The 26262-nt window shown below is 52.9% G+C and overlaps 1 protein-coding gene across 1 annotated transcript; it reads left to right on the forward strand.

Annotated features, from left to right (window-relative positions):
• utp25 (UTP25 small subunit processor component) lies at positions 1 to 25912 on the forward strand. The gene is made up of 12 exons (XM_051925439.1): positions 1 to 193; positions 3336 to 3375; positions 4091 to 4295; positions 5006 to 5191; positions 6577 to 6668; positions 7906 to 8301; positions 13847 to 14063; positions 14140 to 14342; positions 15804 to 15986; positions 17890 to 17999; positions 23266 to 23511; positions 25380 to 25912. The coding sequence occupies exons 1-12, from the start codon at positions 93 to 95 to the stop codon at positions 25630 to 25632; spliced, it is 2232 nt and encodes a 743-aa protein (XP_051781399.1). The 5' UTR covers positions 1 to 92; the 3' UTR covers positions 25633 to 25912.
• Positions 25913 to 26262: the final 350 nt, after the last annotated feature.

Here is a 26262-nt window from a genome sequence, read left to right on the forward strand (position 1 = left end):
AAGGACGCCTTCTGATTGGCTACGCGGTAAATCGGTTTACGGCCCGCACGTGTGGCTTCCCCAGACTGTCGGGTTTCGCTCGGGCGCTGAAGATGGGAAAGAGAAGAGAGAAGAAGCAGCTGTTCAACAACTTGACCAAGAAACAGAAAAAACACCTCAAAGAATTCGGAGAGCAGCACCCCTTCCATGACAAGTACGTACCTGAGCGAGCGAGCGAGCGGGTGGATGGAGGCACGCATGCTGTACTTTGTAAAGCTTCGCGCCGCTTTACTTCACGTCACTCGTGGCTTCGCCCGTTGTTGCCAGCCCGGTTTGGGTTGTTGTTTCAAACCCGTTCTCCGATGTTGGGGGTAAAGGGTCTTAAATTAGACGTAATGAAGGTCGTGGCGCCTGCTCGGGCTGACCGGCGATCTCCATTGAAGTAGGAAAGGAGGCGAGAGGAGCGGCAGACGCCGGCAGTTTGAACCACTGGCGCGCATTAAAGCCGTTGGTGCTTTCGATGATGATGATAATAATACTGTACTTCATTACATTTATATAGCGCCGTCCTCACTACTCAAAGCGCTCTCCACACAGGGAGGACCTGCCAGGACAGATCAGACGAGCTGCCGTTCGAGTTTCGTTCTTTTTCTCTTTTAGTTGAAGATGCCCGGCGTTGCCCACGTATATCTGTAGAGTGAGTTAAGGAGAGAGCGCCGAGGCTTGTAACGAGGCTGAAGATGGCATAGGTGGCACACTCCTATATCTAAGGAATGGCATTTACTGTGATGTGTAAAGCCAACTTTGCCAGTCCTGTTGGGCAGGGCGAAACTCCCCTGAAATCGAACAAAGGCTCCTGTATTTTGACAAGTGTGTCACAGTTGAGGTGGGCCAAAGCTTAACCACTTACAGTGCCCTTTAAACATCACAACAAATGGCATTCATTCGATATAGGAGTGTGCCAACGTACCCACGTTGATTGGGCCAGGAAAGGCTCAAGTGCAGCTTGGCGACGTTTGCACAAAGTGTCCGAGAGGGCTGGCAGAAGTTGAATAAGAAGCTGTGAGTCAGTGGCCAGTCCCAGGGCTGTGTGTGTTTGAAATGGTGGGCATGTTGTTCATGCCAGGAGCTCACCCATCATGCACACGGCCTCTTTATCGAGGTCTCTGAGGCGAGAATTTGTTCTTTTTAGGTCTGATTGGATTCCAGAAGCTCCTTGCTGTGTTGTGACCAGGACTGCTGTCTGACACGTTGGACTCGTCCTCTTAGTTCAGGGTGGACAGTTTGAAGAGCTTCATTTGTGAAATGCCCACCTCCTTCGAGTCTCTTTTGTGGCATCGATGAAGCCTCGGCCAACACCAGCCTACAAAAGATCCCAATTCTCCATTTTCAATTACAGCAGATAGAAGTGACACGCTGCACCCTCCTGGTTCTTCAGTCTGACTGGGTGTTTCACTTGCTCTGAGCCAGCAGGGGGCACTGGTGTGCCGACTGTAGCACACAAGGGGCGGGGGACAGTCAAAAGTGAGCAGGCATTCTGGGCTGTGTGGTCCGTCTCAGTCAGAGGGTGGCGGGTTGCATTGGCATCAGACAGACAGACGTTCTGTTTATACGACTTTCTAAACTACGGCAACCCAAAAACAATAAGAGAACAATTTGAATCGGCGGCGGCCGTTCTTCACACGGTAGATTAGCTCTCTTTGTTTGGCCTTGGGGTGAATTTGACAGTAGAGGAGCTCGAGAAGAAACCCATCCATCGTATCGTGCCATGCCCTTCGGATCGAGTAGCCCACCTGAAGGGGGTGAGCCTGTCTGGGCCCGGCCAGGTGCTGCTGCCCCAGGTGTCAGTGTGCCCAGCAGAGGGCGCTCACCCTGTGGTCTGGACGTTTGTCCCAGTGCAGTGATGCCGTGCTGTTAAAGTGGCACCATCCTTTGGGTGAGACCTGAGACCGGGGTCCTGACTGTCTGTGGACGTATCCATGTAAAGAGTGGGGTGCGTCCTGACGTCCTGGCTAAGTTGTCCCCCAAGCCACCTAATGTTTAATGTGTGGTCAGCACTCTGGTGTAAAGATGGCTCCTGTCACAGTATCCGGGTTGGCACTGCCCCCTGGCACCTACTTACCATGTAAAGGAGAAAGGCGCTATATAAATGCCATCCTGTTATACCAAACATCAAATTCACACGCGAATGAGAGGGGACTTGCAACTTGGCTAATGACAAAAAGAGCAGTCCTGGGGGGCCGCCTTGTCACAGTTGTGCGTCACACAGAGGATGGGCAGCACTGGTCACAATGACCCTCAGCTTTGCCTTCATATGATGACCTCTGGGGGTCCAGAGTGTGTCCCCTAACCGAGCCTGGGCCTTTCAATCAGCGTGTTGATTCGGTGGTCCTCTCCTGAAGTGATGTCACCAGCCCAGGGCACCACAGTGGCCGTCACATTAGAGGAGCTTGAAGACCCCACACTGCCCTGTGTTATGAGGCCCGGCCGGTCTGTCGTTGGTGTGGACCCCCTAGGTACCCACGCCCTGTCTTGTGAGAGTCAGTAAGCAGTTTCTTGGTGTTGCTGATGTTGAGCCCCCCAAAGCCCCCCTTATCAGGACAGAATCATCTGAGAGTTTCTCCAAGGGACATAACCAGGGGTCTCAATTATATGAAAGTAGGCTGAAACCTGTCGTGTGCCCGTTTGTACCCAATTCACTGTTCTAAGTGACAGTGGTTGGCACCCTGACACTGCCACATTTGGTCTCTGCCAGTCATCCTGGCACATTGCTGTGGCCTTGTGACACGCCGGCTCCTTTGACCGTCGCATGACATCTGAACAGCATTGTCACTTGGGCTGATGCCACCTTGGCATTTCCATATGCGTCTGCAGATTGGCTGATTCGGCAGGAGAGGGAAGTCCAACAACCTGATGGTGTGCCCTCCACTAACACAGACGTGCGCCAGATGAGACAGAGGGTCTCTCAGCAGCTTTGTGGCAAATTGTAGTTGACATGGGTGGCTGGCACCATTGTCACTTTGCCCTGCTGAACATGTTGAAGAGTTTACAGGCCCATCGGGCTCAGAAGTGACGCGTGTGGTGGTCTGCTTGACGCTTCACCACAGTCGGATTGTAATGGGCGTTGGCAGGCGGTGCCACCTCACGATGACCTCGCCAAGCAGCAGTGGGAGGCAGACATCGAGTAGACGGGCGGCCGTCGTCGTGTGAATGTAAGGCTGCCCACTGGCCTGTCGGCGTCCAGAAGTCCAGGCCTGTGTGTGCGCCGCTGATGACCACACCAGTAGGATGCGGGGGTCTTTGAGGGGTGGGGGCTACGTGACATCGTGCTGATTGAGCTCTTTTTGTGATTTTAGGGTCGACGTCACGGTGGGACCTTCACGGGTGACCGAGCTGGTAAGACGTTTTCATTTTGTGTTCTTACGCCGGGCGAGAGGAGCTGACTTGGGGGGCCGCCATCCTTCATGTCCTGGCCTGTCTCCGCACACTTGGGGTTTACAGCGGGGTTTGGGGTGAATGTGTGAAGTTCAGGGTTTGGGGGGGGGGGCGCCTGAGCCTGTCCTGACTACGGCGGGCATAAGGGGGCTACCAGTCCTCCAGTATACAGCCTGACGTGTAGTGTGCCCACCGAGGTGATGTCCTCCCAGGACGCTGAGCAGTCAAACTAAGAAGTGTGCCAGTCAGGTTCCTGACACCATCACTTGGCACCGCTGATGTTTAATTGGTGGTCTCCAGTTGTAATTTGGTGCCCCCTGCGCTCACCCATATGCCCCAGAACGGCTTCTCACAGCCTTCCTGGGGGTCTCCTCCTATCCAAGGTGAGTCAAGGGGGTCGTTGCCCAAGGTGAACTTGTGAAGAGCGGAGCAGCCAGGCGTGGTGCCCATCACTCTAGTGCCAACACAGGTGACCATTCAGAAAGCTGAAGACGTGCTGTGTCTGCGTAAAGGGCTTTGCGGTGGGCTGCCGTCCGCTTCTGCCTTTCAGTTCAGACCCTGTGCCTCCACTTGGGGGGTCTGCTGCAGCCACCTCTCCTTTGACTCCTCGGTAATGGGGGGCTCATTCGAGGCTGCGTGGTCCACGACGTAACTCTGACTGCTGCTCCCCTTCCAGCCAGGCAGCCCGGAGCACTCGAGTGAAGGGAGTGACGAGGACAGCGAGCCCGAGGGGGCATCGGCCTACCAGACCCTACTGTCCTCGCTGACCGCGGCGCCGGACGAGGATACGGAGGAGGAAGAGGACGATGATGGCAGTGATGACGACTCAGTGAGCGATGAGGAAGGAGATGGCCAGCTACAAGGGGAGGACGAGGGCGCAGGTAAGCACATCCCGTAAACGAGACCCCGCTGAGCTTGGTGTCATTGACCGGAGTTCACCTTTCATTACGGGGGGGTGGTATTTAGGCCTGGTGGGCTATGCTGACAGACAGCGAGACCCCAGACAGCTCGTGTCAGAAGACCACACTTAGTACTGCTGTGCCCCCCAGGGCTGTGTGCTCGGCCCACCTCTTCTGACTCAAGATTGACTGATGACACAACGGTGAGGGTCTCGTCGATGCGACACTTGGCTGGCTGGCACCAATCCGACGTGTTTAGAAGGTGGATGTGGTGGTCCGCTTTAAAAGCAGACGTTTGATGGCCGGCTGGAGCTGCGTGTGTGAGGATTTCAGTGTCCTGCTATAGGTTACCTGGTGGGCCGCGCTGACCCGGACTGCTGTGTGGCACTAAGCCTTGGCACACACACCTCAGTGCCTAGACCCCTAGCCGTTCTCGTTTTGAGGTCGCGTGGCTTTGGACCCCCCATGTGATTTTCGGTTTGCCGTATTTCGCTCTTTATCTGCCGGCTCCCCTCACTAGAACTTGTCTGACGTCGCCAGTGTGCTGTGAGTTACGAGCCGCTTTGCCTGGCACACCTTTTGGGCACACGCTGGAGCTGGCGTGTCACTAGACTCCACGCATTTGCCAGTCAGTAGAGTCCCGCGTGGCTTGGCACCACCAAGAGTTGACTTTGAGCGCTTTGTGTTTTTAGAATCGGAGGTGGATGAGCAGCCAGATGACGTCAACACGGCGGAGCTGGGGGGTGACGAGGACCCCGATGACACAGCCGAGGAGTTCACAGACAAGGAGCACGAGTCCAAGTTCAGCCTGGAGTCCAACTGCCTGGAATCGGACGCCACGCCGCAGGGGCCGAGGACCCAGAGTGCCTCATCTCAAGGTAGCTGCCCGTTCCTTTCGAGGGCCAAATCTCCCGTTGATTTGCGTGTCACTTTGTTCGTTTTATTTCTTTTAATATTTTGATTTTATCTGAACATCCCATACAGTCAAGTCGAACTGAACAGCCCAGAATTGAACCCCAGCCTGGTGTTCATAACGGCACTGAGGCGAGGAGCAGTGTGCCCGGTCACACTCCGGCCCACGGTTTGAGACGTTGGTCATCCAGCTGCTCCCGCGTCTGCTCGAAAAGGCCTCTCGTGGTGGGATGGCCGACATCTGCAGAGCCCCCCTACGATGAAGAGGCCTCTTTGGAACCGGAGGAGGAAGACGAGGGAGGATCAGCGCTGGCATACTTGAGTTTGGGTGTGAAGAAAGGCACAGACTGCCAGTTGTAGCTCGAAACGTCACATTCTGAGCGTGAAAAATAAAACTAACAGAACACGCGGAACAAGTCAGAATTGGAAAGAACCTGCGGCAGAGGAAGTCCAACTTGAGAAATGGAATCCGACCCCTGGGAATGATTGAGGAAAAGGAAAGAACAAATCAGGTGATGGCAGTGGTTGGGTACGCCGTCTGTTGGAGTGACAGATGCAGCGCATTCTATGAGTGACGTCACACGTGTGGCCGACTGCTCTTGGGCTTTTCTTAAAGTGGGGGTCTCTTGGTGTCTCTGTTGACCGAGCCAGCTGGTGTAATAATTGAACCAAACGCAAGTAGAAATGCCCATTGCATATTGACACCTCTGGCAGCCTTGGCACCACAGCTCCCAGTACCCTCCCAGTTTTCCACCACTGAGGAGCCTATCAAGGATGTCCCCGTGGGCCCCTTGGACTGGACAGGCAGGTCGTCTAACCCCTTGGTGACTGCGAGTGCCCATAAACACGAGAGGACAACAAAACGTCACTTCATATTAGGAGTGCCCGCAGAGGACCCCGACGTTTAACAGATGAACGTGGGCAGCCTGAGGGATTTGGGTCAAAGTCCACGCAGCAGAGCCCACATTCCCAGCCTGCCCTGCGGGTGTCCGTATGGGAGTCCCTTTGGGGGGACAACATATCCCCAGGAAGCGGGCCACCCCTTCTGGCAAGGAACCAACCCCATCCCAGTCGGGATGCCAGTCCATCCTCATTACTTCCACTACAGTCTCCCACCCTGGCAAAGAACCAACTTCCAGCCCGGTCGGGACATCCAGCGTGGCCAAGGTGTGTGCCACAGAGGCAAAAGGAAAGACCTGGTGATGGGGTACCCCGAGATCAAAGCAGAGCGCCAGTCAGAGTTCAGGAAGGCTGACTTGGGATTTCTCCAAACGGGGCAGCCATGTGGTGTGAAGTGACGGACGGGGTGAGCGCGAGGCTGACGTGAACGTCTTTGTGTCTCCTCTTTCAGATCCCTTCATGCAGCATCTGTACACGGAGCTGGACGAGGAGGACATCAAGAAGGCTTCAGCACCCGGCAGCAGATCCACAGCCCAGCTGAAAGTAAACCCCTCTTACGTTTTGATTTGTGCCACGCTTGGCCGAGCTGCCCGATGCGTGCCACGGCTTGTTTAGCTCTTCATGCCTCATGGGTGTCCTTTTGTGTGCCGCCATGCCAGGGTGTGTAGTGCTGTGAAGCTGGTCTCCCCAGTTTGTCCCAATGAGGAGCCTGAGGGGGCACACAGCCCCGTTACTAAAGCGAATGTCATCGTCCCCTCGTAACTCCCTCAAAGCTCGTTGGTCACTCGTGACTTGGCAAGGCCTGTTTGTGTAAACCTGAAGACCGTGAGGCCCACCGTCAAAGGAGACCCCTGAAGAGAGTTGTTGAAACTGACCAGTCGGGGTGGGCACCACAGTGAGAGCCAACCGAACACATCGTCCTGCCCTCAAAGTGTGAAGTTATTATTATTATTATTAAGAGCCCCTTGCTCACCACTCAAAGTGGCACTAATGGGCAGCACCCACCTGTGAGGTGGTGACAGATGACTAGTTGATTAGAAACGGGGGCTATTGGGGGGCCGGAATGACTAGACTGTAGTGGGCAGTTTAGCCTGGGCACTCTCTCTGAAGGAGATCTTTAGTGACCACCCAGAGTCAGGACCCCCGTTGTGCGTCTCATCTGAAAGACGGTGACATTTTTTACTGCATTGGGGTCCGCATGCAGACCATGGGGTCAGCGCCCCCTGCAGGCCTCGCCAGCAGCAGCCCAAGCTTTTCCCACGTCGTCTCCAGTTTTTTGCGCTTGATGTCACTTTGTGCCCACCAGTGGTCCTGCGCGTCTGTGACGGCCATGTTGACGAGTGTCCTGTGCACGTCATTCTTTACAGACACAGCGTGAGCACACAACGGTTTTGAAAGCTGCCACTGGTCCACTCCGCTTGAAGAAGTGCGGTGCTGAGGTGTCACGTGTTGCATAGGGTCCTAATTTGGGGTTCTGAGATGGTCCGTTGTGTGGTGGGTGCAGCCCCCAAAATCTCTTTGGTATGGACAAGCATTTTGCACAAAGTGGCACAAGTGATGGGAAGTGCCAGGGCCATTGAGAGAGCAGACATGGCAGCAGGGGTCCGCGACCAGAGCTGTAGCATGAAGCAGACACCCTGGCATGGAGGGGGCATCACCGTTAAAGGCCTCCTGAGGCGGAGCGGAGACGTGAGGGTGAAGACCAAAGGTTGGGCGAGCGGTGGTGGAGATGGCTGCTGTCTGTAAATTGCTCTAACAAGCTGATCTTTTGTCCTTACAGTGGCAACGGCTCGGAAACCTGCTGCTGTCTAACAGTCTAGAGACGTACAGCTCGGTGACTCGGGGGCACGCACCCTGCGAGGGTCTCCTCCACAAGCCCCTGTCCACCACCTGGCCCAAAGTGAACAGGCCCTTTGTCCACGCAGACGAGCAGCAGACCTTCACGGCGCTCCAGCAGGAGCTCTTCAGCCTCATGGCCACCTACAAGGACGTGTACTTCCCCGAGAGCTCGGTGCTGGCAGACGGGCCTCAGGTGCGCGCCCTCTACTGCCTGCACGTCCTCAACCACGTGCTGAAGGCCAACTCGCTGGTACTGGCCAACAACGCCCACCTGCGGGACTGTAGAGCCAAGCTGGAGGAGGACGAGAGGCGAGATCAGGGTCTGACTCGGCCCAAGGTAGGCCGCTAGTGAGTGTGTGTGGTGTGGCACGGGGGGGGGGCGCGGGCGCGTGTGGAAAGGACCCCCGTTTACAGGCCACTTTGAACCTAATGGCATGAACCGGCCGTGGGTTTAGAATTGATGTCCCAGTTAACTGAGCAAACTTGACTTGTTTATTGAAATTACAGAGTGGCACACATCAAGTTCTAATGTTGGCAAAGGCCACTCTGTGCGGGTCACTGCTGTTTGTCCTGCAGCCGAGGTCTCTGTCGTCATTTCAGAGTACCCAGTGCCACTGTACGCTTAAATCCAATGAAACACTGCAAGGCAGAAGGCTTTGGTGCAAATGCTGCTGGCACAGTGTGACCTCGAGTGGGTCACTTCTTTTGGTTTTCCCATCGGGACACAGGCAGATGAAGTGGAGGCCATTGTATCTGAGATGATGAAGGCATCAGTCAGTCCGTCAGTCACAGGGTCACGGGCATCTGCTGGAGCCAACCTTGGGCGCAAGGCAGGAACAAACCCCGGGCAGGGTGCCAGCCCACCGCAGAGAAGTCAGTCAAGAATTCATAAATAAAGACAAAGACGCACACACACACTTATGAATATCATTACGTTTATGTTCATTATAATACATTTTGTAATTAGGGGTAGATGTGCCAAACGTAATACCAGGGTCCCGCCAGGTGGGGGCGTCTGACTCCTTGCTGCCTCCCTGGTCTCTCACGGCTCCTTCCATTCAGCAAAACAGTGCGGCCGCTCTCTTGAGCTCCTAGGCAGTGCCATCAGCTCTAAGCTGGCATCCATGAGAAGACCTCTGGGCCTGAGTGGTGGGCACGCACCTCGCGAGGGTTTGCAGGTCCTCCTCTTCCTCAGTGATTTTGGTGGACGGGGTTTCTTCTTTAAAACCCTAATTTTAAGTGTGTGTTGTAATGGCCGACCCCTTACCCAGACCAGGCACTACACCTGACTATTCCTTGGGTCACCTGAGGTTTCTTGCCCTAATAACACGCCGTACTCCTTACAGGTTGTCTCCGGTAAGTCGAGTCAAACACGGATGTATCAGAAAATGAAAAGACAGACGGATACTCTCAGGCGGAGTGGTGGCTCTGAGGCTAACGATCTGCGCTGGTATCCAGAAGGTTGCCGGTTCGAATCCCCATCACTGCCAAAACAGATCCTACTCTGCTGGGCCCTTGAGCGAGACCCTTAACCTGGAATTGCTCCGGGGGCGCTCTGACCCCAAGGGGTGTGTGAAAACTAACAAACTCCTAATACAAGAAATTATATAACAAAACAAAAAAATATCCAATAATGTCGATCTGTGTGCGCAGAACAGCGGCGACTAACCGCTCCATGAGACACAAGTGTGCCGATATCTCCATCGGGAGGCCGATATCTCCATCGACCTCCGTACACAATAAACAAAAGCGCGTCACACGGCTCGGGTAAACTCGGCGGTTGCAGTGTGCTGATAAACGAGTCCACAGTAAAGTCCGGCGCTATTCATACCGGCTCTGGTGCTCCTCACCGTCAAAGTCCTGGCAGTGGCTGGGATGAATCCGAACCCCGGGGTTTTCGGCGCCGGCTGTCGTGATGTTGACTAAAGCAAAGATGATAATGAGTCGATAAACTCTCGTCTTTTCTTCTCGCCTTCGCTCCTCTTTTTTAAATACAGAATGTCCCGGATGTCTCTGGCGAGTTATCAGGTGATTTCCATCTCATGGCTGCGGTTTCTCTCCCATCATCCTTCCCCTCTGCACTTACGGGGACAACATTCACTGACGCACACATAACGGACCGTAAACGGGACGATGAAATCAGAACACACGATTATTATGTAGCCCTTATGTGTTATATAGCGCACTTGTTAGGAGTTTGTGTTCTACAACATCGACAGCAGGTGACACCTCTACTGAGTAAGGGGGACACGTGGTGACTGGCTGGCTAGCGTGGCGCCCTCACAGGCCTCCCACTACACAACGAAGGGGCTTCAGTCTCCTGAACTCGGGACTTTCTGTGCCGTAAAATGTACGGAATGAAGCCATTAGAACGTGAAGTGATGGAATTGAAGCCCATGAGGAAGCTTTTTTTAAAAGCATGTGGGGTCCTGCGGTGACCCGATTTCATCGCGTAGCCGCCAATCCAATGCTGTTTGCACTCTGGGGTCAGATCCACTACTTGAGGGCAGCACTTCCTCGCCCCCATTCCTTTCTTTACCCCTATAACCCCAGTCAGTGAGACCATGAAACACAGGCAGGTGAAAACGCTCCACGTGATGACTACGAGTGTTACTAGGGGGCTTCACCCCAAGGAGACGCGCTCGCTCCTCCGACACCCCCTATTAAACGCCGATACTGTGGGACGCGCACCTCCTCTTTGCTCGATCAGCTGCTGACTTGCTGCTGTCCTGTGCCACGTGATCTGCGTTTTCAAGTCACTGCCTCGTCTCTCGCCCCCCAGATGTCCTCAGACACGGTGCAATCTCTTTTCACTCTTCCGTTATAATATTTTCTGTTTTTTGCGATCTTTCCTTTCATTTTTTGAGACTTTTGAACTTTCCTACTTCCATGATCTCTAACCTGCTCTGCACGTGGATCACAGGAGTTGCTTCCACAGGTTGTAAGTTTGACGTGACTTGTCCGTGTCTCTCTATCTCTCTTCCAAAGATCTCGTCCCGTCGCGGTGTCGTCCCAAGTTTAAATAGTGGGTTGTATTCTGACCAGAGCCCCTCAGGGTGGTAGAATGTTAAACTGGGACCACACAACCTGCTAGTGCTAGATGTGGACCTTCAGCTGGTGCCATAACTCTCCCTGGTCAGCTCGTCCTCGTGTGGTCTGCTTTTGTCAGGATGTGGCATGGCAGACCTTTATTGCCCCCCAGTGTCACTCCTGACACCCCCACCCATTCAGCTCAAGTCACTTTGGTTCTTGTCAGGACATGCGTGTCATTTAGTAATCAAACTCGGCGTCCCTAAAGATTTGGAGGAGGTCAGACCAACTGCTTTGTCCCTCTTCTAACATTCTAACAAGTAAAGTGCAAATTGTACAAATGAGGACCTACACAATCTGGATCAGTGTGTGTGCGCACCACAGACCCCCCTCATGACCCCTAAACCCCAGCAGCCCCACATCGGACATGAGAGTCCGACTGTGGAGACCCGGTGGTCCTGCGCACAGACTGAGCGTTGTGTCCGATGTGGGGCTGCTGGGGTTTAGGGGTCATGAGGGGTAGAACTCGGGCGGCGGCTGCTTGTCCAGGCCCTCGCAGAGCGCGAATGTGGGGACCATCTGCTCAAAGTTGGCGACGCTGGGATGCATTTTTCAAATGACAGAAAGCCACCTTGGCGACGACACCCAGACTTGTCACAATAAAGGACGTCAAGCTTTCGGTTTTCCGCAGGATGTTTGGTTTGCCAGTAAGAAGCTCCTCGGCTTTCTTCCCAAGTAGCAAGGTGTGTGTTTGGTCGTCTAAATGAAGCTCATCATTGGGTGGGAATTAATCCTCGGGTCAGGGGGCAGGCACTGGTACAGGGCGTTGCCACACCCACCACATGATCCTGGTTGGCACCCCCCTAGGCAGACACGCAGTCCAGTCCCACCCTCCAAAAATGACCCTCTGTGCAGAAGGACGAGGGGGATAGAGATATCAGGAGGGAGCGCCACACACCCCTTTGCCAGCGGCCTCGTGCCCGATGCTCTCCCAATCCGTCTACTGACATCATAGGACGAGTCACATGACTGTCACTGCCGATGACGAGGTTGACACTCGTTGGTTTTGATCAGGACCCTCACAAGCCCCTCGCTCAGAGCCTCCATCGACTCCACAAAGATCACAAAGTCAAGATCCGTGAATTCACTCGCCTCCGTTCATCCTGAATGATTCATCGTTGTGCTGAACGCCATTAAATCAGACAAGTAACACACTAACGTGACAGAGGGGCGCCACCGTTGGAGACCCCCGAGGCTGGCAAGTTCTGTCCTAAAGCGGATGAGTGGGTCACCTGGCAGTACGCTGCCTTTGAACCAGAAGACCACTTAGAGGCTCGTCCCGTCACGTGAAGGAGGACACACAGCAGACCTGTTCCACCATTTGAAACGCCGTCATCCACGCAGAGAAGAGCGCAGTGGACCGAAATGGGCAAAGTGACAAGTGAAGCGTCTCTCCAGAAGTTCTGTGTGAGCCGGGGTCCTGACGTCACAAAGAAATGAACCTGCGTAAGGAAAGACAGACGTGGTGACGATGAATAGCGTCCTGAAGTAGAAACCTCGAGAGACGATCCGGAGAGGAGTGAGTGGTCTCGCTGAAAGACGCCTGACCGACGTTTGGTCAAGAAGGTCCACAGGGTCGATATGTGTAGCTGTGGGCTGGCTGGCGAGTTTTAGTACCGACGATACGAAATAAAAGATGAAAGCCGCTGAAGTAAAGGACGGGCCCAGACGTCGCTGTTTTGGCCGCGGACGGCGCCTTGCTGTTGGCGACTCTTATTTTATTTTATGTGACCGGCTAGTAGCGTGGATTGAGACGCAGTTAAAAATGTCCGCCGTTCTTACACAACTTGTATTTACCGTGTGCCGCTAAACCCGACGTCCGGTAAAAGTAAAGGCGACGGTCCGCCAAGGGGGCTTTCTCTGCCCTTTTTCCTGAAGTGCACTGCCATCCGATTTATTGGATTAAAACGTGGCACAGAGTCGCTTACACAGTGAGGTCTCTGGCTTTTTGTCCACTTTTGTGCCCATTGGCTGTAATTCCTGCGCTTTAATCAACTAAAAGCCGACACTTTTGTACAGTCGGTGATTTATAGTCATCATCATCTTCGTCATCAAGTGTGTCGTTCATCTCGGTGATCCCCAGTATGGTGGTAAGGCGTGAGAACGTTGGCATAAACCTCATTCTGACCATCATTGGCACAGCGATAGAAATGTCACCCGTGATGCCAAGAGAAAACACAGACGCATAGTATAGTAAAAAGGCGCTATATTGTGCCCGACACAGACTCGCACTGCGGCCCGTGTCAAAGACATCTTCTACATGAACCCCACAGGCAATGCACAGTCCCAGAGCACTCAAGACGGGACCACCACTGCCCACCTCCCGACTCCTGGCCCCTTTTATAATTCACCCCAAGTGCTCCAGGTGCTTGATTGGCTTGTTTGTTCCGGGTGTGGTGCATACGTGACCCGCAGGAGTCTCCGCTTACAGTACCCCCTGGCGGTGCCCGCGGGACCCAACAGGGCTGCATCCAACTCCCACTCCCGTGGAGCCTGAGGCACCTCTCCAACCCAGGGGGGCGGCCATCTAGCGTCCAGGGCTGCTCCCCTAAAAATACAGTGCAGGGGCATTCCGGCTGGGCATGAACGCCAGCTGCATGCCACAATAGTCAATGACTAGGGAGTCTGTGGAACATCAAGGAGGTCTCGGCAGTGCCAGTGTAGACCAGCGCCACCTGTCAGAAAGGCAGCAGTTAAAGCAGGCGGAGGGCCACCCCAGGAATTCCATAATTGCGTGTCACCGTCGGTGGCCGCCCCCAGAGTAAGCGCTCTGTCCGTCGTTTGTCCTCCAGGTGCTCATCCTCGTGCCCTTCAGAGACGGAGCCCTGCGTGTCGTCCAGACCTTCATCAGCCTGCTGGAGGCCACCGACAAAAAGATGGATGTCAGCAACAAGAAGAGGTTCAAAGACGAGTTTGGCTCGGGCCCATCGGACCGGCCGCCCAGCCGCTCTCGACCCGATGACTACCACGCCACCTTCTCGGGGAACGTGGACGACCACTTCAGGATAGGTGAGTGGGTGTGTGTGTGGGTGGGTGGCTGACTTGTTGTCATCGCGATGTTCATTGTGTGCTTCACTCTACGCAGGGGTGGCGATTCTGCAGAAGAGCATGCGTCTCTATGCCCCCTTCTACTCCTCGGACATCATCATCGCCTCCCCGCTGGGCTTGCGCACTCTGCTGGGAGTGGAAGGAGACGTGAAGAGGGATTTTGACTTTTTGTCCTCCATTGAGCTCCTTATCTTGGACCAGGCCGACATCTTCCTCATGCAGAACTGGGAGCATGTGCTGGTAAGAGACGCCTCCAAAAACAGGAATGACAAGGAGAGGGAAGGACATCCGAAGTGTGGCTTGTCGTGTGAGTGTGTGACGGGAGGAGTTGGGAGCCTTCATCTTAACACACACACACACACTAAACATACCGACCTTCATTCAAAATGGAGGAAACGGAAGTCGAGTTCACCTCCTCGTAGTCCGCCAGATGGCGGCGGGGGTCCTGCAGACTCGCGACACGAGTTCCTTCACGCCATGTTCTGAGGAAGCTCTGCACAGCTGCAGTTCTTCCAGTTTCAGTGGACTAGAAGGTTTTGTGCGTCCCGCTGAGGGAGGGTGGGTTACGATTCTTCTGCTTGAGCGAGATCAGTTCCAGTACAGCGTGGGACGCCGTGACAGCTTTGTCACCTTCGATGTCCTCGCTCTGTGAACCGTTAGGCCACTGGAGCAGTCGTCGGCCATTCCTGTGTGTCCTGTGCCGCCCTCCGGGGGTGTCCACGCTGTGATGTTGGCGTCCCGCCTCTTCTCCTCCCTCCTGGCACAGATGGGTGATCAGACGATGTGCCCGCACCATGCGAGTTTCCTCTTGTCTATGGTGGTCCACTGGCTGTGCACTTCCTCGCTGGTGGTAGGGTCCTTGTAGGACCACCAGAAGAAAGTTCATCCTGCCCCGAGTCACTGGATAGTCCTCTAGTATGGAGTTCTTTCAACGTCTTGATCTCACCACCCAATCTTGTCCTCCTTAGTTGGTGGCAGTTACTTAATGAGCCCGTCTTGAGACACTGTGCACACACCGTACACGGCCCACTGGAGAGTCGGGACCCCCTAAGACCCGTGTCTGATTACAGGGCCTGTTCAGTCCAACAGCTGCTAAAACATAAGGGGGTGCCAGCGAGAGCTGCTGGAGATTTCACTGAAATTAGGATAAAATGTCTGCTGGTGATTTAGAATAAGCTCTCCGGCGTGAGTCGAAAGTCAACAGATGCCTGCTCTTCCTCACTCGAAGACGAGTGCTTCTCCATTTTTCACAGGCCCAGCGTGGGCAGCAGGAGCAGCGCAAGGGACCACCGCGTCACACCTGAGCAGAAGTGGAAATGGTGAGTGAGGTGTGAGAGACGAGCGGAGGCCATTCGATGGTCCGGCCAGTCCACTCGGTCTCCTCACATCTTGACTCCACAGAATCCCACAACTCAGGGTCAAGAAGAAGGGCTTCCTGGCTTTGGGCCACTTTAGTCCTCACCTTCTAGCGGTTTGTCATTGCCCTTCATTGCTGTCACTTTCTTGCTGTTGTTTTTGTCCTTCTCCCCGTGGACTGTGATGTTTGTGGATGACATTGTGATTTGGAGCGAGAGTAGGGATCAGGCTGAGGAGACCCTGGAGAGGAGTGAAGGACAGTAGGACCACCGAGACCGAGTACATGTGTGTGCAGGAGTTCAGAGGCAGGCTGGAGTGACTGACGGGTATCTGCTCTCGTTTCAGCACATCATGAGACACCTCAACCTGCAGCCGCTGGACCCCCACGGAGTGGACTTCTCCAGGGTGCGCATGTGGAACCTCAGTAACGCGGCTCAGTGTTACCGGCAGACGCTGATCTTCAGCAGCATCCAGGAGCCGCAGATCAACGCCATCCTCACCAAGAGCTGCCACAACTACCGGGGCCAGGTGGGTGTCCGGGGACCACCAGCTGCTGCTTTGAACGCTAAGTGAGCGGTCAGGGCCTGGTTTTTGGTAAGCATCATTCCTGACAGGTGGGGGTCTCCGCTCCCTGTCATTTTATTGAGGACGTTCTTGAACCTTAGTGACGGAGGTGGAAAAACAAAAGAGAGAGGAGATCCAGTAGGTGGGCACTTCCACTCCCAGCATGCATTGTGGTCTAATCATTCACAGGAAACGGAGAAAAGCCATTGGAGCAGTAGCGTCATTGTCCCCTTTTTCAGTGGGGGGGGGGGAGGGGAGGTGACTGCACTTCTGGTTTGGCACAGCACAGGTGGCTTCTGGGTAGAGGTTCCCTGATAAATACCCACACATTGTGCGTATTCACTGAGCCATTTGCCACAAATTCTGTGCCAGGCCCGGCTTAGTAGCACCTGAGCCACCCGAGGACGGTGCCCTTCTGGCCCTGTTTGTGCACAGTGTGCCAGTTCTGGTCGCTCGTGGCCTCCACCCTGACGTATGTGGCATCTTCTTAGAGAGTCGAGGCTCGGGGGCTGACAAGAGGCAGGGCCTGGTAAAGCCCATTGCGGCACTTCTTGTGTGATTTTGGGCTACACAAACATAAATGGTATTGTCTGCTAACCTGCCTGGGCTCCCAAGTCACGATTGTCACACCGGCGTTCTTCAGTTCTGGTTATAATGGGAAGTCCTCCCTGACAGAAAGCTCAGTTTTCAGTAGTGGGCCGATTTGAGTGTTGGGGGCATCAACCCAGCTTGGCCCATTTAGTGCAAAAAAATAAACAGAAATGGCCACTAAGACTTCAAAAGAGGGGCCGTCAGGTTTGGAGGGTCCGTGTCCTTCAGTCGCCACACGGGAGACATTTGAGATTTCTAGGTGGGGGCCGTAAGGGGCGGAGTCAGTGTACTGTGGGGGAAACCAAAGATGGGAAGGTTTGTGCCAGCGCCCCCTCTTGATCCAGGGTGGTAGTGCAGAGCTCAGATGAGCCCAGCGAGAGTGACACACAGACGTGACACAATAAATATTGAGACGCACACACAGACGTGACATCTCGACAGGCCGGTGTGTCTGCTGTAGCCTGACTTTGAGTAGAGGCGTATGAAATTCATCATTCCTTATGTAGAAATATCTAGAAATAAAAGAAAAGTGAGCCGACGTCACTCCAAGGTTCCACTTTGGCTGGACTCCGGGACACAACCTGTTAACAGCGTGGATTGAGGAACAAAATGGGGCGAGTGTGACTGTAGTCATTATGGACAAGGTTTAAATGTTTGAATGTGTGCCCCTCAGATTGCACCAAAAGTCCGTTCTTTCTTTTCTGGACGCTCATTTTATGACCACCAGAGTTCAGGGGGGCAAACAGCCCCTTAATGACGAGAGCTGAGCAGCGGGCACTCGGGGTGGAGGACGTGGCACATGTGTCGCTGGATCTGTGCCCCACTCTGGAACACTTAATTATTATTATTTGTGTCAGATGGACTTGTTTTGCTCCACGTCACACACTTTGTTGCACACTCAAGTGTCCCAAGGACCTAATAAGCAGCAGATGCCAATCAATGATCATGTAATAAGGATGAGTGAGTCATTATTAAATATTATTAGTCAGGATGGAGTGACATCTCTGTGCTGCTGTCTGACACGAAAAGACCAGGCCCCCCTCGAGGATTAGCAAAGTATATCGAATAACGTCCCAAGTGTCAGAGCAGCTCCCCGGTGGCGTGCATGTGCGGACCCTTCAGGGCTCACTCTTTGCCCCCCTCGTCCGCCCTGTGCCTGTCACGTTTGTGCCATTGCGGTGACGAGGTGAACGGAGGGGCCACACGCAGACGTCCTCGCTCAGATCTCCCCGACTCCTCCTTCACTGTCTGACTTTGCTCTTCGTCTCTCTGCCAGGTGGCCGTTAAGAACTTGCCCAGGGTGGGCTCCATCTGTCAGGTGGTGGTGCCTCTCCCTCACGTGTTTCAGAGGTTCAAGACGGACAGCTTTGCTGATCAGGACGCACGGTAAGTGAGCGCTGCACTGACTTTGGGTAGCGACTGACACATTCGGCTGTGGTGGTCTGCGGAGTGTCAGTAGTGTGTGCCATGTTAGTAACTTTGTGTGTGTTCAGTTAACCAGTGCTGTCATATAGCACCTTTCTTATGTGTCTGACCGACCCCACCGGTCCCAAAGTCACATTTTATTGTCTCGGACTTTCCAAATAAAGATCTTGTGATAGGCGTCCATGTCATGCTGGGCCAGACGCTGAAGGGCACTGTGCCCACCTGTTTTTTTTTTTTTATCTCTCTTATTATATAAACGGGCAGCACGGTGGCGCAGTGGGTAGCGCTGCTGCCCCGCAGTTCGGAGACCTGGGGACCTGAGGTTCGCTTTGCATGTTCTCCCCGTGTCTGCGTGGGTTTCCTCCCACAGTCCAAACACATGCAGGTTAGGTGGATTGGCGATTCTAAATTGTCCCTAGTGTGTGTGTTTGTGTGTGTCCTGCGGTGGGTTGGCACCCTGCCCGGGATTGTTTCCTGCCTTGTGCCCTGTGTTGGCTGGGATTGGCTCCAGCAGACCCCGTGACCCTGTGATTCAGTGGGTTGGAAAATGGATGGATGAATGGATGATATCAACAAATCCTGAGATGAGACTTCAGAGAGAGAAGTTCGAGTCCTGCTAGATGAGACTTTGTGCCAGGAGATGATGATGATGATGATGATAATAATTCTTTGCATTTCTATAGCGCTGTTCTCACCACTCAAAGCGCTCAGCAATTGCAGCTTAAGGGCCCAACAGAGCAGAGTTCATTTACGGGATTCGAACCGGCGACCTTCCGCTGGCCAGTGCAGAGCCCTAAGCTCAGAGCTGCGGCCCGCTGGGCTCTCGGCTCTTATACAGATTTACGTTTTCCTCATTTTAATACAAGACACACAATCGATTTGTCTCCCTCATTGTAGTCCTTTTCTGGACAGTGAATTTTATATGTTGTAGATGGCACATCGACGACTAAGTGAAGAAGAAGAAGAAAAAAAAAGAGGCCCAGAAGTGGTGGAGAGAGGAGAATTAAAAAAAAAAAAAAAAAAAAGAACAATAAAGTGCAAATTCAGAAAATAAGGAAAATACAATCAGTGGAGTTGAAAACCTCGCATGTCCAAGCAGGGCCAGAAATAAAAGACAAAGTAGAACATCGTAAAGAATTCAAAAACGTTGGTGTGCAGAGCATGTTAGAGATAATGAAAGGACCGAAATTCAAAAGTCACAAGAAACTGAGAGTAAAGATCACATGAGCGCAAACAAATTATTAGTCAGTGAAATAACAGAACAGCAAAAAGAGATAGAATACACGGGCACACAAGTGTGGAGATGGTGTTGGGCTTTCAACTTCAAGTTGGAGACTCGTAGATCGTCTCATTCGTGTTGCCATCCGGGTGTTTCTTCCCAATGAAGAGGCGTATCCACGAGAAATAAAAGACTCGTCATTTGGTGAACGTGAAATCTCACAAGATGAGACTTTGTTCAAAGAGATTTGGAGAAGCCCCGCCCACAATCTCCAACATTGACGGCCACGCCCACAGCTCAGTCATCTCTCTTGTGTGAATGTCATTGTCACACACGGCTCATGTAGAGAGACAGAAACGATATTCACTCGTGTGGCAGTTAGACGTGGTGTTGTCACAATGGAATTGCAAACATGGAGTTAAAATTCAATGTGATTTTAGCGAAAAAAGATCAAATATACGGACACGGGTGATGTGACAGGAGTGTGGAGATGGTGTTGGGCTTTCAACTTCAAGTCAGAGACGTGTAACTCGTGTTGCCATTGTGGACGCTGAAGTCGAAAACAACGGGAGACAAAAACACCAATTTAAAATAAAAAGTCATTTCTTTATTCTTGGTGACTTAGACTGCCGCCCCCCCCCAGCTCAGTACCACTCACTGGTCAGATCAGACAGCCCGTCTAAAAGCCTCTCTTATTATTAGTTAGCGTACTCATTAACCGAAGAGAGAAAGACATGGCAGTCCATTGTGAGGTCGTACACAGAGTGCTGTAAGTCAGCGTCACGTCCTGATTTATGACATCCACCGAAATAAATAAAGAGCCGTCGGGACGCCGACATTCCTAAGAGTACGCCATTATCAGCTGTCACACACACACACATGAGAGCAGTCTCTTATAGTTCACTACATTCTTATAGCTTTGATATCTTCATTAGATTTTGTGTGGTTAGACTTACAACTCCTTATTTATTAATCCATAAGTGACACACTTCTTATAGTTTTACACAAGAATTCAGACGGTCACATTGATTTATAAGGTCATCACAGGGTGTTGTGTTCGTAGCGAGAGCTCAGCAGTTACTCTCGTATTCTGTGCACAAGCTGAATTCTTTTTCTACCTAAATGGAGAACAAATCCTATAGAAATAATAAATCCTACAGCTCACTGCAGCCTGATTAATACAAAGTACAGTCCTTGGTATTTGTGAGTTAAATACTTCTACTCATCTGTGGTGGGCTGGCACCCTGCCCGGGGTCTGCTTCCTGCCTTGTGCCCTGTGTTGGCTCCACAGACCCCCGTGACCCTGCAGTTAGGATGTAGCAGGTTGGATGATGGAGGGATGGATGGATACTTCTAATCATTACAGTTAATGTTTTTTCTGCTTTCTCCAGACAAATGACCGTCGGGTCAGGAGTATATTTATGACAACACAGCATTGAAAGAGTTAAACGTATTAGAAATTCTACAGCCGATATTGGAGACAAATCCATACGCCCAAACGTATCACACTCTACATGAAATTTATCTGAAACACACTCACACAAGTTTTCTTGGAATTCAATGTGAATCTGAAAGGTGACAGTCACATAGTAAAATAATCAACCAACGTGTGACAAATGGGACATCGGAGACAGAGTCGATATTCGTGTTCATCCAGAAGCACAGCGCAATTCGTCGTAATCGGCAGATCTAACGAGCACGTAGGGTCCATACGGGCGTTGGCAAGTGAAGCAAGCGGGGGGGGAGCCCCCTAGTTTTAAATGAAGTTGTTTTACTACCACAGACCCCGTTTCTTTATATCTTGATTGATTAAAATAAATACCAGGGCACTTGATGGGGGAGCATCACAAGGTGTGGTAGAAGTAAGACCCCCCATTGGTTAGAAAGGCCATGGAGCCTTTGTGAGTCATGTGTGTGTGTGTAGAGTAATAAGAGTGCCAGGCGGTGGGCATCACTCTTGTACGTGCTTGTTTGGTGGTCCTGTGTGGAATACTGCAGGGTGGCTGGCCTGAGACTTTGTCCTGCTGTAGACCACCCCAGTAAGGTACCCACCAAGTCTCTCAGTTTCTCTAATAGCACAGAGCTGACTGTCAGGCTCAGTCCTTCACTTTCTTCTCGTCTGTGGGGACTTGACATCACAGGTGTAAAGGGACAAACGTTTGGAGATCTGCTGATTCCTTTGTCATCTGCAGTTCATGAGGCCACTAAGACAACAAGCTTGACTGCTGAACATGAATAGTCAGACGTGACACGCCTGTCATTGAAAGTCAAAGCCAAGTTCATTAATGGAGCGGGCACCTATGACACGGGTGGCATGCAGCGAAGGTGGTGCCATCTCCAGTTTGGAGTAATTCCTGCACTCACAGTCAGTCGGGCCCGATGGCTTTTTCTCTGTCTTAATAATCTTAGGTGACAAGTCTGAAGTGGAGACAATGGGGAGGAAAGGATTTGGAAAATGAAAGCATCGGGTGTCTGTGATTGTGAAATCCAAATTCATTTGAAGGTTAGGTGGACTGGCAATGCCAAGTTGGCACTGGTGTGCATGGGCGGGCGTCCTGTCTGGCAAAGGTTTTTGCTTTGTGTCCCTGCTTGCTGGGATGGACTCCAGTGCCCCCTTGCCACTTTACAATGCGGACAGCTGGGTTGTCCATGAATCTTGTTGCTCTTCACACAGTTCGGCTCAGAAGTATCTGGACATTGGTAAAGTTGAGGGCTTTGTTTTTTTTTACCCCAACAAAGATTGGCATTAAGGCAATCAAGTGAACGGGGGCTGAAGATGCAGCCTGCCATCTTTATCCTGAGGGCATTGACATCCAAACTGGGTGAATGGTTCAGGCCTTGCAGCTCTCTTTCTGAGATGTCCTCTCGCTGTGAGCAGGACCCTCGTTAGTCGATTACCCGTTGAGCCAGGTGGTGGCTTTTCATTTGACTTCTCACTCCACAGGCCAACATTAAGCCACCTCATCAGAGAGACAGCAGAAACATTAAAAAGGAGGACGGTGGCACTGGTGACTCGGTGACACCAAATAGAGGCACGGCTGCTGAGACCAACACTGAGGGCTTACCACAAGGGGCCAACGCCTGGTAGGACCACCACATTAGACTTTGGCAGAAAGCGTCCAGTTCTGGTGTGCAGTGTCCTTGGGAACAATGGAACTGAGCTCAGCATGTGCCACCAGAATATGGAGAAGAGAAGAGAAGACTCGTGTGAATCATAAGGTGAAGCCAGGGTGGTGCCATGAGGGCCTGATGGTGGAACTTGGGACACTGCTGTGACTTCTGTCTGCTCACGTTCAGCCATCTGCTGCTCAACAAATGGGACGGACGGACGGTGGAGGGAGGGACATGTGACAACACAGACTGCAAAGGCCAGCCGAGCCATGGAATGTTCTTGAGTGTCCAAGTCGGCCACCTGACATCAGCCCTGCTGAACTCGGCTGAAGACCACAGCAGAAATGGGAGGCGCCAGTCAGGTGGCCATTGGCTGCACAGGAATTAGAGAGGGTCCTTAGATTGGTGACGAGAGCTGGCTTGTCCAGTTTCTGAAAATGGCCGTCATTCCTGAACGGCTCTTCAGATATTTTTGCGTTGGTTTGATTTTTGAATTGTTGCTGCAAGTCGACATCTCCTTCACGTCGTGATCCTTTGTGATGATGATGATGATGATGATGAACCTGACTAAGTGTTAAATCAACCGGCTGATGATGCCAACAGAAATGTCACATACCTGACATGGGCTGTGCTGAGGTGACGATGACCTCGTAAGCCTCGGAGGTTGTTCTGTTTATTATGGGGTGCTGCGTATTTCTTGTGTTGTCACGTTTTTGTTACTTGGGGTCAGGATTGGCCCTCTTTGTCACTCATTAAATCCAAGCCCCCCGACTGCCACCTGTGTCGGCCCCCTTTTCTTACTCCTTGCATATTTCTTGGTGACCGGTGCCAAACTCTCGGACCACCAGGCCGTGGCTTTGAGGTCCTTTCACTTCTTGTTCGTTTTTTCCTTTGCAGCTTCCAGTTCTTTGTGGACAAAGTCCTGCCGCAGTACCGGGACGCGGTGATGTCACACACCCTCATCTACGTGCCCTCCTACTTCGATTACGTGCGGCTGCGCAACTTCCTGCGCAAGGAGGAGATCGGCTTTGCGCCCGTCTGCGAGTACTCCAAGAAGTCGGATGTGTCCCGGGCCAGGCACTTCTTCCAAAATGGAGTCAAGCCGTTTTTACTCTTCACTGAGCGTTTCCACTTCTTCAGAAGGTAACTGGGGGGCCGAGTGTGGGTGTGTGTGGTGACGAGTTTCTCTAAAGGGCGAGGTTGGCATCTTTCAAGTCGGTGACTTCTTCACAGTCGTGGCGTTTATGCACGTGCTCTGTGAAGTTGTGTTCCAAAGTTGAGTGTTTTCTAGAAGGATCTCGTGCCCTCCTCATGGTGGCGGGTAAAGGGGCACCACAGGGAGATCAAAGCTTACTTGATACAAGGACACGCACCTTCTGAGATTGTGATGCCCGTTTGTGACGGCAGAAGGGGTCTGAGATAATAATCATTTGGCCTCGTCTCGCTGGCGCTGACTTTCTATTCCCATAAATTCACAAGTAAACCAGCAGGGTACCAACCAGGTGGCATGAATGAGCAGTTTACTGTGGTTTGGAAGTCGCGCCCCGGGAGGAGAACGGTTACTGGGGAAGAAGAGAATCTCGTCATTCTGCCATCTTACGATGTGTGCGGGATCGCCAGACGCTGACCAGCTCTCTTTCAGGGGTGTTTTTTAAGCTTTCATTTTCTGGTGGCACCCCATTAGCCTCCATTGTAAAGTGCCAGCGAGGGCAGGACAGAAAACGCTCGGGTTGACAAAAACATTAATGCCACATCTGGAGAGAGAGGGCACATTTAAGAGTAGGCGGCCGTGCCATCTGAAGTGCTGCGGTGACCACTCTGGACACGACGCTCACCCAGGGTCTTAACAACGATGCCCAACATTCCCAGCCCCGCCAATTCTAGTTGAGTGGCGTGCCAGCCAAAGGGTCACACATACGGTGTCACTTTGGAGTCGGCGGTTCTGCCTCATTGGACATGCGAGAGAGAAGGAAAGCCCCCCGCCGCCAACTCCACATGGGTGACATCCGGGCACAGAAGTGAAATCCTTAAGACGCTGGAGCCGTAAAACCCATAATGGAGGGCTCACTGGGCACAAACAGCCGTCTTTACACTTCAGGCCATCGTTTGATAGAAAGACGGCACTGTAGGGTTAACCGGGTGGGCAAAGGAGACCGCCAGCCATTAATTTAAAAGAGAAAAACAAAAGAGAGAGCGAGCTTGTCAATCTAGACGGCCATATTGGAGTCCATATGCGGACAGTGTGCCCAGGCTGGCGACTTTCACAAGTGCTGTCACGGCATATGAAGAAGTGTTGCTATGGCATCCCAGTGTGGGCACAGATGGCCTTGAGGTCTGTGCTGTGAATCCTCAAGTGGCAGAATGTGAGGCCCTGTGTTTGGAGTCCCTTAGGATTTGTTTTAGTTGTCATGAGGTGACGGTGGCCCGCGTCTAGGAGTCTGGACACCGATGACCCACCGTCATTATCTCTGTCGGCCGGTCACCTTGCCTGGGGCCGCACATTTGTGCCCATCTTTGTTGGCTCAGATTCAGCTGCCAAGTGCCCTTTCCTTTCCCTAACCCTGATGGCCACTGACCCCAGGTAGCCAGCCACCTTCCATCTGTTAAAGGTGGCATTTAGGGTCCTGCAGTAAGTGAGGTGACATTGGGAACCCCCAGGCCTAGTGTCCTTGTGCTGGAGCTGTGACCATGGAGGGGGGGGGCCCACTGTGAGCTCGCCATATGAGCGGACCCCCTGACATTTGGACTTTGTCTCGTGTTGTTTGCCGTTGCCCCCTCTTCTAGTCCGTTGTGCTGAAGCTTTGCCATTAAAAACTTGTGGGCACGCAGCAGGTAGCAAACAAAGGACCCTTTCAGAAGATGGCAGGATCGGGCAGCATCTGCTGGGGGCCTTTTGTGGTCCTGATGCCCGCTCGAGCCTCGTCACTTAGAGATTGTATGTATGTGCCAGGTCACATCTTGTGACAGCCCTGACCCCCCCGTGTCTTGTGTCGTTCTCTTGTCTTCCTCAGGCACTCCATCAAAGGCGTTCGCAATCTCATCTTCTACGCCCTGCCCAGCTACCCCCACTTTTACAGCGAGGTCTGCAACATGCTGAGCGCCCCCAGCAGCGGGCAAGAGGCCACCTGGACGTGTACCACCCTGTACTCCCGCTACGACGTCCAGCGCCTGGCGTCTGTCACCGGAGCCGAGCGCGCCGCTCAGATGCTGCAGTCCCAGAAGACGGTGCACTTGTTTGTGACGGGTGGGGAGGAGGCGTTGTGAGGGGGGCCGGGGGGTCATTTTTAGGTGCTGGCACTCGTCGGTGGAGGGCTGTGACCCGAGTGCGACTCGTGTTGAACGCCGGGGCCACAGGAGGTGACGTGTCTTACGAGACGTTGTGACACTTGGACATGTGACGTCTCACTTCGCGGCCTTCTAATTGGACGAATTCTTAAACGAGCTTTACAGGTGACCGCGGTGACCAGCGGCAAATCGAGCCACAATTGTATGGACAGTTGAGGATGATGTTAGGGTCTTGGCTGGTGACGTGAAGGGGGTCCGCTGGTCGTCGCCGTGGTGCTCTGGGGGGGGTTTGATTAATAAAGGTCCCTGCCAGGGGAGGAGCTGGTGGTGGCTTCACTGATGTGTGTCCCCAACGTGAGCTCCCTCTGCTGGGGAGCTTGAATGTTACAAGTGGTCTTCGTCTTCATTAGCGGAGCTTTGTGTTTCCGTGATTGGCTCTCGGAGTCACATGCCTGTCATGTACCCCTTGAGCCCCCCAGTGTGAATGGAGCGTCCGTCTGTGTGTCGATCGAGCGCCGTGGGGTTCACTTGAATGAATCGTCTCGAGGCTCCACAGTGGTCTCGTTTCAAGTCCTTTGTTACAGAAGGGCATTCAACCACAGAGAGAGA

This window comes from Erpetoichthys calabaricus, chromosome 3, assembly GCF_900747795.2.
Source record: "Erpetoichthys calabaricus chromosome 3, fErpCal1.3, whole genome shotgun sequence".
NCBI lineage: Eukaryota > Metazoa > Chordata > Cladistia > Polypteriformes > Polypteridae > Erpetoichthys > Erpetoichthys calabaricus.